The 12,097-nt window shown below is 38.6% G+C and overlaps 1 protein-coding gene across 1 annotated transcript in view; it reads right to left on the bottom strand.

Moving 5' to 3' along the window:
- Nucleotides 1-12,097, bottom strand: part of KNTC1 (kinetochore associated 1) — a 75,434-nt gene that overhangs the window by 61,898 nt on the left and 1,439 nt on the right. Inside the window, exons 2-5 of the mRNA XM_032431306.1 lie at nt 11,209-11,379; nt 3,022-3,142; nt 1,364-1,479; nt 925-1,003 (exon numbers count right to left, since the gene is read on the bottom strand). Of these exons, the coding sequence (XP_032287197.1) occupies nt 925-1,003; nt 1,364-1,479; nt 3,022-3,142; nt 11,209-11,337 (445 nt within the window). The 5' untranslated portion in view covers nt 11,338-11,379. The remainder of the gene's footprint in view (nt 1-924; nt 1,004-1,363; nt 1,480-3,021; nt 3,143-11,208; nt 11,380-12,097) is intronic.

The raw sequence follows: 12,097 nt of genomic DNA, 5'->3' as shown, positions 1-12,097 counted from the left end.
AATCGAGCCCTGTGTTGGGCTCCATGCTCAGTGCAGAGTCTGCTTGAGACTCTCTCTCCCTCTCCCTCTGCCCTCACCCCCCACTCCCGTGAGTACTCTCTCTCTCTCAAATAAATAAATAAATCTAAAAAAAAATTTAAGTGTTTGGACCTACCTTAAAAGTATGTCAATTTGCTCATTTTAAATTTGCTCATTTTAAATTCTAATCATCAAACAATAGGGTAATGATACAGATAAAGCTTATTTAGAAAGAACTGGTAAGTTATTTGCAGAACAATGCTAACTTCTTTGAAACTTTTTTTTTTTTTTAAGATTTTATTTATTTATTTGACAGGGAGAGACACAGCAAGAGAGGGAACACAAGCAGGGGGAGTGGGAGAGGGAGAAGCAGGCTTCCTGCGGAGCAGGGAGCCCGATGCGGGGCTCAATCCCAGGACCCTGGGACCATGACCTGAGCCGAAGGCAGACGCTTAACGACTGAGCCACTCAGGCGCCCCACTTCTTTGAAACTTTTATAAATCAAACTTCACTTGCCAGGAAAAAAAGAATCTCAGATATAATGAAATAAATTAAGGTCCAATTAACACTTGTTAAAATAAAAATATGATAAATATGCTGAAACCTACAAAAACATTTTAAAAGAATATAACGTCTCCTTGGTAATCTATAGAACTCTCAAAACTATAAAAATGAATTTCAAATATTATGTTCAGGGAAAGTACATCTAAATCCCTGAAGAGAGCTAAAATACAAAAACTTATTTCTTATTTCTTATCATGTTATTTGAATCACTAGAGAATTTAGCATTGTATAGGAGGCATAAAAATGAACTGTAGTTAATAAATTATTAGATTCGTAGTTAATCTGGATTTTTTTTATTGGATATTAGTCTGAGGACATTGAAAAAAATTTCAAAAAACTTACCTTCACTTGAACCATCTTTCTCAATAACAAGATTCCGGTAAGTACACTGATTTTCATCATTAGCTTTCTGAACAAAAGCCTAATTGCAAATTCATTTCAAATGATAAGATTAAACCCAGAAAAATACAATCAAGAATTATATTCTTTAAAGACTAGTATTATCAATAGTCATTAGCAATAATTCTGCCTATAATTCCAAACAATTTAGTTTTAAAATGGAAAACTATTTTAGACAAGCATACTAGGAATATACTCAAAGCTTAGTTTTTCAATTTTGCATTTACTTCATATGTTTCTAAGGTATGATTCTTTAATTTAATGTAAGGACATTATTCTTTTAATTAAAAACAAATTAAGTAATGGTTTGTTACAGTTTTACTTGTTTAAGAGGTAATTTAAAATTTAAGTGACAAAAATGAAAAACATAACAGGGTCTTACATTAGTGAGTAATGTTTGCTTTGATGTTACATGAATAAGATGTAAGTTGCCACTTCTCTCCCCAACCAAAAGGAACTTTCCTTCTTGACAGAGGCCAACTACATCCACTTCAGTATCTGAAAATTTCAAATCAAAGTTACAAACTTTCATCAAAAATCTTATTTTCAATATAAAAAAAAGAGCAATTTTGTCATTAAAAGTCAACTATTCAAGCTTCTCTTAAATATGTCCCAAAGGTGGTGATTAAAATAAAAAAGAATGTTACTCTTATTCAGTCAACAAATATTTACTGAGCACTTACTACAAGCTAAGCAATGTTCCAGGCTTTTTGCATGTATCTGAGAGTAGTAACAAAAGAGTCCCACCTTCATGGAGCTCAAATTCCAAGGCAGAAATAGAAGATAAACAATTAGGGCATAATAAATTATATGACATGTAAGAAGGTGGTAAATTCTCTGGAAAAAAGAAAAAGTAGAGCAGGGGAAGATAGCTTGGAAGAGCCACACATGATGCAGGGCTAACTGGAGGGCTCAGGATAGCCCTCTTGGATAAGAGATAAACAAAGGCTTTCCACAAATGTATTACACATTAACACTATTTCATGGTGAAATTGTGAATCTTGTAGACCATTCAGGGTAGATACGTTAAGATTCTACAAAATAGGAGTTCCTTGCCTCCATATTGCAATCAGGATTGCCTTCTCACATGCATACCTCCTGACTCCTTTTCTGTTGTCTAAGTTCTTAAACACTTCAACAACCATCTCTCTCAAAATTTCAGAAAAAATGTTGACAATGTTTCATCTATTTTCCAGCACAAACACTTGACTTGTCCCTTAATTTAGTCTTATGTCCATATTTGCGTAGTTAAAGCCTTTTAACTCAATGAATTAATTCATTAGTATTTAAAAAGCTTTTATAGGGGCACCTGGGTGGCTTAGTTGGTTAAGCATCTGACTTTGATTTCGGCTCAGGTCGTGATCTCAGGGTTCTAGGATGGAGCCCTGTGTCGGGCTTCGTGCTCAGCGGGGTGTCTGCTTGAGAGTCTCTCTCTCTGCTCCTCCCCCCACTCGTTTTTCTCTCTCTCTCATAAATAAAAATCTTTTTATAGGGCTATATATATTCTAAAGGTTTTATTTATTTATTTGAGAGAGAGAGAGGGAGAGCACAAGCCGTGGGGGAGGGGCAGGAGAAGCAGACTCCCCGCTGAGCAGGGAGGCCGATGCGTGGCTTGATCCCACGACCCTGGGATCATGACCTTAGTTGAAGTCAGACGCTTAACCAACTGAGCCACCCAGATGCCCCTACAGGGCTATACATATACAAGATTCAGGAACTTGAACAAAATTGGGCTCAACTGGTTTCCACAATATTCTAATTTTAAAAATCATGGACAAGATATAAACAAAGTAGTTAATCGTTGCTTTACATGTATTTACGTATACATGTACCCCTTAGATTTATTGAGAGAAGGGATCATCTCAGGATCCCTTGCATCTGGTACTCAGCACAGAAAAGGCACTTGAGATTAATTTTTTGAAATTAGTCCAATTTCAAGTCTTAGAAATAATGGAGTAAAGAAAAGGCAATGCAGTAGAAATTGGTAGCAAGCTATATACCTGGCTCCCAATTTATCTTATTGTATTGCATTAGACTTACCAAATATAAGATGCAGTTGAAGCAATCTACAAACACTGTCAAGCAGGATCACTGATTGGTCTATGACAATAATAAACCCATTACTTAAGCTGCATGCTTGTATTTTTGGATTTAATGAGGCCTGTGGGAGGGAAAAGCAGGACTAAAATAAAACGTTTTTATACACATTTAACAATACTTACCAAGAGTATCATCATAGTCCCAAGTACCCACATTTAAAAGTTAACTTTTTTCTTTAGTCCATATCTCTAATTGGTCAGGTTTTTCTTTCTACGGTATATCGTGAATCCATTCAGAGTCCAAAATGGGGAAACAGTCCAAGATTGCTAGGAAAGGGCAAGGGATTCTCCTGTGCAAGTCTTTGTTTCCTAAGGGTGGATCTTATGCCTGCAGGAGCAGGCAGGCATCAAAATGAGTGAATGAGCCAAGACTGGCACAAAGTCTCAGTGTCTGAGATACGAGGGGGCCAGGGGTGGGATGTGAACTGGAGGGCTCATGCCCCCACAGACAGTAAAGAGAGCAGAAAGAGATTAAGGGCTGGTGGAAATGCAACCCAGGCATGGCCATGCCCAATTTACCAAGAAAACTGGATCTTTATGTGAAATGTTCTGAGTTTTATTTTTTTTTTTTAAGATTTTATTTATTTATTTGAGAGAGAGAATGAGATAGAGACAGCATGAGAGGGGGCAGGGTCAGAGGGAGAAGCAGACCCCCTGCTGAGCAGGGAGCCCAATGCAGGACTCGATCCTGGAACTCCAGGATCATGACCTGAGCCGAAGGCAGTCGCTTAACCAACTGAGCCACCCAGGTGCCACCTGAGTTTTAAATATTGGCAGCCAAGTCAACATTTCAAAAAATACTCTGCAAGCCAATTATGAGTCTCCAGTTTTCAGCTTCTGGTAATTGGAGCTCTGGACGCAAATGTGACTTCTTTTTTTTTTTTTAAGATTTTATTTGTTTATTTGACAGAGAGAGAGAGAGCACAAGCATGGGGAGAGGCAGGCAGAGGGAGAGGGAGAAACAGGCTCCCCGCTGAGCAAGGAGCCCAACTCAGAGCTCGATTCCAGGACCCTGGGATCATGACCTGAGCTGAAGGCAGCCGCTTTACCAACTGAGCCACCCAGGCGCCCCGGAAATGTATCTTGAAGCAGTTGGACAGTTTAGTGGTTGACAATGCTTGGTTACTTGCTGAGTATTCTTGGGCAAATACCTCAACTGACTCTCCTGCAAAACAGGAATAATAATAATAATAATAATACCTATAATGCTGGCTCATGTGAGAATTAAATGAATGAATTTGTGTAAAGGCTTAGAAGATAGCCCTGCATATGATATATGCTCAATAAATGTTAACTGTTCGGGCGCCTGGGTGGCTCAGTCGTTAACTGTCTGCCTTCGGCTCAGGTCATGGTCCCAGGGTCCTGGGATCGAGTCCCACATTGGGCTCCCTGCTCTGCGGGAAGCCTGCTTCTCCCTCTCCCACTCCCCCTGCTTGTGTTCCTGCTCTTGCTATGTCTCTCTCTGTCAAATAAATAAATAAAATCTTTAAAAAATAAAAAAATAAAAAAAATGTTAACTGTTCTTATTCTTCCCTGGCTAAGTTTTAATCCAATCAGTTCATTTTGTGCTTGTTTCAACAGTCACCTCCTCCAGGTGAAATTCTTGAAAATGCTACCACATTCTGATGCCTCTTACACTTTTTTAATTTGTTTCTTCTAATAATGAGAAGTTTTATACCAAACCACTGCAAAGAAGGAACTATGCTCTACCTTCCTGGATGTCCCCATACAGTTCTCTCTGCTTGGACAGCTCTCCCTCCTCCTCTTCTTTTTTTTAGACTTTATTTAAGAGGAGTTTTAGGTTCACAGCAGAATTGAGAGGAAGGTACAGAGTTGCCATATATCCCTAGCCTCCAGACATGCACAGCCTTCCCCACTATCAACATCCCCCACCAAATGGTACATTTGTTACAACTGATAGACCTACACTGACACATCATCACCCAGAGTCCATAATTTACATTATAGTTCACGCTTCCTATTGTACACTCTGTGGGTATGAACACATGTATAATAACAGATATGTCATTATTATATCATACAGAGTAATTTATTGCCCTAAAAATCCTGGGCTGTGCCTATTGGTCCCTCCTCCCCTCAATCTCTAATCCCTGATAACCATTGATCTTATCACTGTGTCCATAGTTTTACCTTTTCCAGAATGTCGTTATCATTGGAATGATACAGTATGCAGCCTTTAGATTGACTTTTCTTTTTTTCTTTTTTTTTTTTTAAAGATTTTATTTATTTATTTGACAGAGAGACACAGCGAGAGAGGGAACACAAGCAGGGGGAGCGGGAGAGGGAGAAGCAGGCTTCCCGAGGAGCAGAGAGCCCAATGCAGGGCTCGATCCCAGGACCCTGGGATCACGACCTGAGCCGAAGGCAGACGCCCAACGACTGAGCCACCCAGGCGCCCCTAGATTGACTTCTTTCACTTAGTAATAGACATTTAAGTTTCCTCCATGTCTTCCCATGGCTTCATAGCTCATTTCTTTTCAGGGCTGAATAATATTTCATTGTCTGGATGTACCAGTTTATCCATTCACCTACTAAAGGATATCTTGGTTGATTCCAAGTTATGCCAATTTTTTTTTTTTTAAAGATTTTATTTATTTATTTGACAGAGAGAGACACAGCGAGAGAGGGAACACAAGCGGGGGAGTGGGAGAGGGAGAAGCAGGCTCCCCGCAGAGCAGGGAGCCTGATGCGGGACTCGATCCCAGGACCCTGGGATCCTGACCTGAGCCGAAGGCAGTCGCTTAACCGACTGAGCCACCCAGGCGCCCACCAAGTTATGCCAATTTTTTAAATAAAGCTGCTATAAACATCCATGTGCAGGTTTTTGTACCTGTAGATGTAAGTTTCAACTCCTTTGGGTAAATACTGTGCAGTGCAACTGCTTTGTTGGTATTGTGTAAGTATGTTTCGTTTTGGGAGAAACTGCCCCACTGTCTTCCGGAGTGGCTGTACCATTTTGCATTTCCACCAGCACTGAATAAGAGTTCCTGTTGCTCCACATCCTTATCAGCATTGGGTGTTGTCAGTGTTGTTGATATTGGCCATTCTGATAGGGGTGCAGTGGTATCTCATGATTGTTTTATTTTTACTTTTTTTTTTAACTTTATATTTTTTTAGTGATCTCTACACCCAATGTGGGGCTCGAACTCACAACCCCAAGATGAAGAGTTGCATGCTTTTCCAAATGAGACAGCCAGGTGCCCCTCATGATTGTTTTAAATTAAACTTCCTTGATGACAAGATGTGAAGCGTCTTCTCATATGCTTATTTGTCATCTGTATATCTTCTTTGGAGAGGTGTGTCTTAGGGTCTTTGGCCCATTTTTTAACCAAGTTACTTGTCTTTTTATAATTAAGTTGGAAGTTCTTTGTATTTTTTGGGCACAAGTTCCTTGTCTGATAACTGTCTACAAATATTTCCTCCCATTCTGTGAGTTGTCTTTTCACTTTTTGGACTGTGTCCTGAAACACAGCTTTTAATTCTGATGAAGTCCAATTTATTTTTTTCTTTTGTCACTTGTGCTTTTGGCATCACATGTAAGAAGGCTTTGCCTGATCCAAGGTCACAAACATTATTTTGGTTTTTGTTTTGTTTTGTTTCGTTTTGTTTTTTAAAGATTTTATTTATTTATTTGACAGAGAGAGACACAACGAGAGAGGGAACACAAGCAGGGGGAGCGGGAGAGGGAGAAGCAGGCTTCCCGCCGAGCAGGGAGCCCGATGCGGGGCTCGATCCCAGGACCCTGGGATCATGACCCGAGCCGAAGGCAGACGCTTAACGACTGAGCCACCCAGGCGCCCGTTTTGTTTTGTTTTTAAAGGCAATCTACTTTTTTTAAAGATTTTATTTATTTGTCAGAAAGAGAGAGCATAAGCAGGGGGAGCATCAGGCAGAGGGAAAAGCAGGCTCCCCGCCAAGTAAGGAGCCCAATGCGGGACTCGATCCCAGGACCCTGGGATCATGACCCGAGCCGAAGGCAGATGCTTAACCAACTGAGCCACCCAGGCGTCCCACAAGGATTATTTTGGATTGTGTTTTTAATTTCAAATTCCATTTGTTCATTGCTGGTATATAGGAAAGCAGCTGACTTTTGCATATCAACCTTATATCCTGCAACTTTGTTATAAATGTTTCGGTTTCAGGTGTTTTTTTGTCAACTATTTCAGATTTTCTACATAGACAATTAAGTCATGTGCAAACAAAGTTTTCTTTCTTTCTTCTCAGTCTGTATTCCTCTTATTTCCTTTTCTTGGCTTACTGAATTAGCTGGACTTCCAGTATGATGTTGAAAAGAAGTAGTGAGAGGGATATCCTTGCTTTGTTCTGATTTTACTGGGAAAGTTTCTAGTTTCTTCCCATTAAGTATAATGTTAGCTATAGGTTTTTTTATATATTCTTTATCAAATTGAGTAAGCTTCCTTCTATTCCTAGTTTACTGAGAGTTTTTATCATGATTGTTAGATTTTTTTTCAAATGCTTTTTTTGCATCTATTGATAGGATTATGTGATTTTTCTTTAATCTGTTGATGTAAAGGATTACATTGATTTTTTTTCCAGCTTTACTGAGATATAATTTGCAAGTAACATTGTGTAAGCTTAAGGTGTAAAATGTGATAATATGTATACATATATATATATATATATATATATATATATAGTGAAATAATTACCACAATAAGGTTAGTTAACACATTCATCACCTAAACATTAATTGATTTTCAAATGTTTAAGCAACCTTGCATAGCTGGGATAAATCTTACTTGGTTGTAGTATATAACTCTTTATATATTGGATTCAATTTGATAATATTTTGTTGAAAATTTTTGCATTTCTGTTCGTGAAAAATCTTGGTCTGTAGTTTTCTTGTAATGTCTTTGCCTGGTTTGGGTATTAGGGTAATGCTGGGCTTATAGAATGAGTTAGGAAGTATTCCCTCTGCTACTATCTTCTGAAAGAGATTGTAGAAAATTGGTATAATTTCTTCCCTAAATGTTTGGTAGAATTTACCAGTGAACCCATCTGGGACTAGTTCTTTCTGTTTTGGACGGTTATTAATTACTGATACAATTTCTTTGATAGGTAGAGGCCTATTCAGATTGTCTCTTTCTTCTTGTGTGAGTTTTGGAAGATTATGTCTTTCAAGGACGTGGTCCATTTCATTAGGTTACCAAATTTGTGGGCACAGAGTTGCTCTTAGTATTCCTTGATTATTCTTTCAATGTCCACAGGGTCTGTAGTGATGTCCCCTCTTTCATTTCTGGTATTAGTAATTTGTGTTCTCTTTTTTTCTTAGTTAGCCTGGCTAGAGAATTACAGATTTTATTGATCTTTTCAAAGAAACAGTTCTTGGTTTCATTGATTTTTCTCTACTGATTTCCTGTTTTCAATTTCATTGATTTCTGTTCTCTTATTCTTTTTTCTACTTACTGTGGATTCCATTTGCCCTTACTTTTTAGGTTCCTAAGCAAGAAACTTAGATTATTGATTTTAGATCTTTCTTTTCTAACATATACATTCAATGTTATAAATTTTCCTGTAAGCATAGCTTTTGCTGCACCTCACAATTTTGATAAGTTGTGTTTCCATTTTCCCTTTTTTCTTAAGGCCCAAGTTAAGTGCTAATTTCTTTATGAAATGCTCCTTAAACTGTCCCCACCCACAACAAGCTCTCCTCCCTCTGAATTCTTACTGCATTTACTGCCTGTACCATTCATTTGATATTTAGCATATACTGACTTGCACAACTAAGTAGTTTTTCTTGCTGATGTCCTGTCTGCTTCACTTTAAGGAAAGATCCTAAAAAGATGAGATAACAGGTTACCTTATATTCTTTTTTTTTTTTTTTTAAGATTTATTTTTTATTAGAAAGTACAAGCAGGGGGAGCGGCAGGCAGAGGGAGAGGGAGAAGCAGGCTCAATCCTAGGATCCTGGGATCATGACCTGAGCCGAAGGCAGACGCCCAACCATCTGAGCCACCCAGGCACCCCAGGTTACCTTCTTTTTTTTTTTTTTTTTTTTTAAGATTTTATTTATTTATTTGACAGAGAGAGACGATGAGAGAGGGAACACAAGCAGGGGGAGTGGGAGAGGGAGAATCAGGCTTCCCGCCGAGCAGGGAGCCCGATGCGGGGCTCGATCCCAGGACCCCGGGATCATGACCTGAGCCAAAGGCAGATGCTTAACGACTGAGCCACCCAGGCGCCCCCCCCCAGGTTACCTTCTATTATAAGAGGTCAGCATAGGGTTTTGGACATAGAGTGATGAGAGATACTTCAAGCTAATAACAGATGAAATTTTAGTTCCTAGCTGAATTTGTTGTTTTTGTTTTTTTTAAAGATTTTATTTATTTATTCATGAGAGACAGATGGAGAGAGAGAGGCAGAGGCAAAGGGAGAAGCAGGATCCCTGCTGAGCAGGAAGCCCGACGTGGGACTCAATCCCAGGACCCCGGGATCATGACCTGAGCCAAAGGCAGATGCTTAACTGACTGAGCCACCCAGGCGCCCCATCCTAGCTGAATTTGAAGCTCAATACACACATACTATTATTTTTCAACAGGAGTCCTCAGAGCTCAAGAGAGGCCTGGACTACTTCCATGTTTTGAGGCTCCTGATAATACTAAAATATAAATGCCACTTTCTCATTACAGAACTTTTAGTATACTTTAAAATTTTTGCTTTTAACAAGTAAACAATTTAATACCAAAGAAAATAATATATTTGTACTACTCATAATGAACATTTACAAATTCTGTGATTCATAGTCTACTAAAGGCAGTATAGTTAAACAATAGTATGCAAGCTGTGTAAAGAATGGTCTATTTTTTTTTAAATCCTATCAGCCAGTTTCTCTGAATACATATAGAACCTCACTTGAAAAAAAAGCCAAAAAGCCTACATTTGAAGTCTTTTATGAATAAGGTCCCCAGAAGAGGCCCTTCCCTTCAAGCCCTAGAAGATACAATTTTGTCTCTGTTTGTTTCTTCTTTTCATTTAAACCTTTTTTTCTTAATTAGAGGATTAAATATTGTATTGACTTACTAAGGGAAGTGAAGGGATCCTAGGCTATAATACTGTGAATAAAAATCAGACGTACTGGGGCGCCTGGGTGGCTCAGATGGTTGAGCGTCTGCCTTCGGCTCAGGTCATGATCCCAAGGTCCTGGGATCGAGCCCCGCATCGGGCTCCCTGCTCCGTGGGAGGCCTGTTTCTCCCTCTCCCCCTGCTCATGTTCTCTCTCTCTCTCTGTATCTCTGTGTCTCAAACGAATAAATAAAATCTTAAAAAAAAAAAAAAAAATCAGACGTACTTTCTTTACAAAAAAAACCCTTTGTTTACAAAAATTACTTTATCAGAAGCAAATTACTGAAAAAGAAACTGTAAGATAAAAAAACTACCTGTAATATTTTCTACAGGATGCAAAAAATAAGGTTTCAAGCCTGGACTGAGAATGGTAGAATTATTATTTTTTTTTAAGATTTTTTTTTTTATTTATTTATTCAAGACGCAGAGATACAGAGAGCGAGAACATGAGCAGGGGGAGAAGCAGAGGGAGGGGAAGAAGCAGGCCCCCCGCTGAGCAGGGAGCCCGATGTGGGGCTCGATCCCAGGACCCTGGGATCATGACCTGAGCTGAGGGCAAACGCTTAACCATCTGAGCCACCCAGATGCCCTGGTAGAATTATTGTTAAAAGAAGAAAATTAATATGTGAAATGAAATGCATGGAAAGGATAAATGTCAACCTCAGCAGAATGCTTAACTCAGGGATGGAGTACAGGGGGAGCATGGGATTGGGAAGGGACCCCAGGGGCTTCAAATCTATTGATAATGTTTTATTTCCTAAGCTGGTGGTGGGTATTCTGTTTCGCTTTATTTATATTCTATTTGTCCAAATGTCAAGAAGAGCTATGAAATGTTCAATTTCAGAAATAGTGATCTTAAGACAATGAAGGGAGAATTCAGATGGAAATTTCCAGTAATCTGAGAATGAACCTTGATTCCCTGAGAAATGCTATATGCATTTATAGAACATCTACCATGTGACTACTGGGCTTACTAAGCCCGCAGCAAAAGTGTTATAAATGAAAACAGTACCATAATTATTACCTTTTCAGAGGAGATCTTTGCTAGCAAATCAACTTGATATAAAGCAGTTCCGTGTTCTTTTCTTGAACCAACACTTAGGTACCCACTTCCTGTATCATCACTTGTCAACAGTTCAATCTCATTCCACATGTTTCTGAGATTGTCTTCCTGAGCCAGGAACCACTGCTTTCCCTGTGACAACATGTAAAGTTAGAGAACAAATTATATTGCTGCAAAAATACAGTTCCTTGGAAAATGAAAAGGTTTAATAAACACACACACACACACACATATATATAACACACACATCAATAAATCAAGACTTTTGTGTTATTTCTGTAGTCACTAGATACTTCAGACCAATAAGATAAATGGAACTAGAGCTATGATCATCATCAGAGAACAATATATCCGTCTAGGAACACAGACAAATCTGATCTCACCAATGTATCCTACAGCTTCCAGTATTTTGTGTGCCTAGCTTGAAATTATAACAAGTTTTCATTTGAAATAAACCTTTTAGTAGTATAGCAATAAATAGCAGAAGTTCTAAAATCAGACTATCTGGGATATCTTAGGATGGTTAAGGTTCCAAATGAACTTTTAAAAAAGTCCATTAATGTTTCCAGTATTATACAGTAAATGAAAATAATAAGGGTAAAGGGGAAAAATTGGATTGTTTCTGACTGAACCAAAGAGTATACCTGTAACCCTAGGAGAGTCACTTGAACATCTCATCAGTAAAGACTTATGTAACTCATTTAAGTGTGCTGTGAGTGGGAATAGAATACTAAGATGAAAAACAATCCCTGGATCAATCACTGGTGGGGAATAGCAACCAAATAATTACAACTGTTTTGATAAGCACTAGCAGAAATATGTTTTAAATTTTATGGAACATATAGCATAG

This window comes from Phoca vitulina, unplaced genomic scaffold, assembly GCF_004348235.1.
Source record: "Phoca vitulina isolate PV1807 unplaced genomic scaffold, GSC_HSeal_1.0 scaffold46, whole genome shotgun sequence".
Taxonomy (NCBI): domain Eukaryota; kingdom Metazoa; phylum Chordata; class Mammalia; order Carnivora; family Phocidae; genus Phoca; species Phoca vitulina.
The sequence above is the reverse complement of the archived record's forward strand: the minus strand, read 5'-3'. Positions and strand labels throughout refer to the sequence as shown.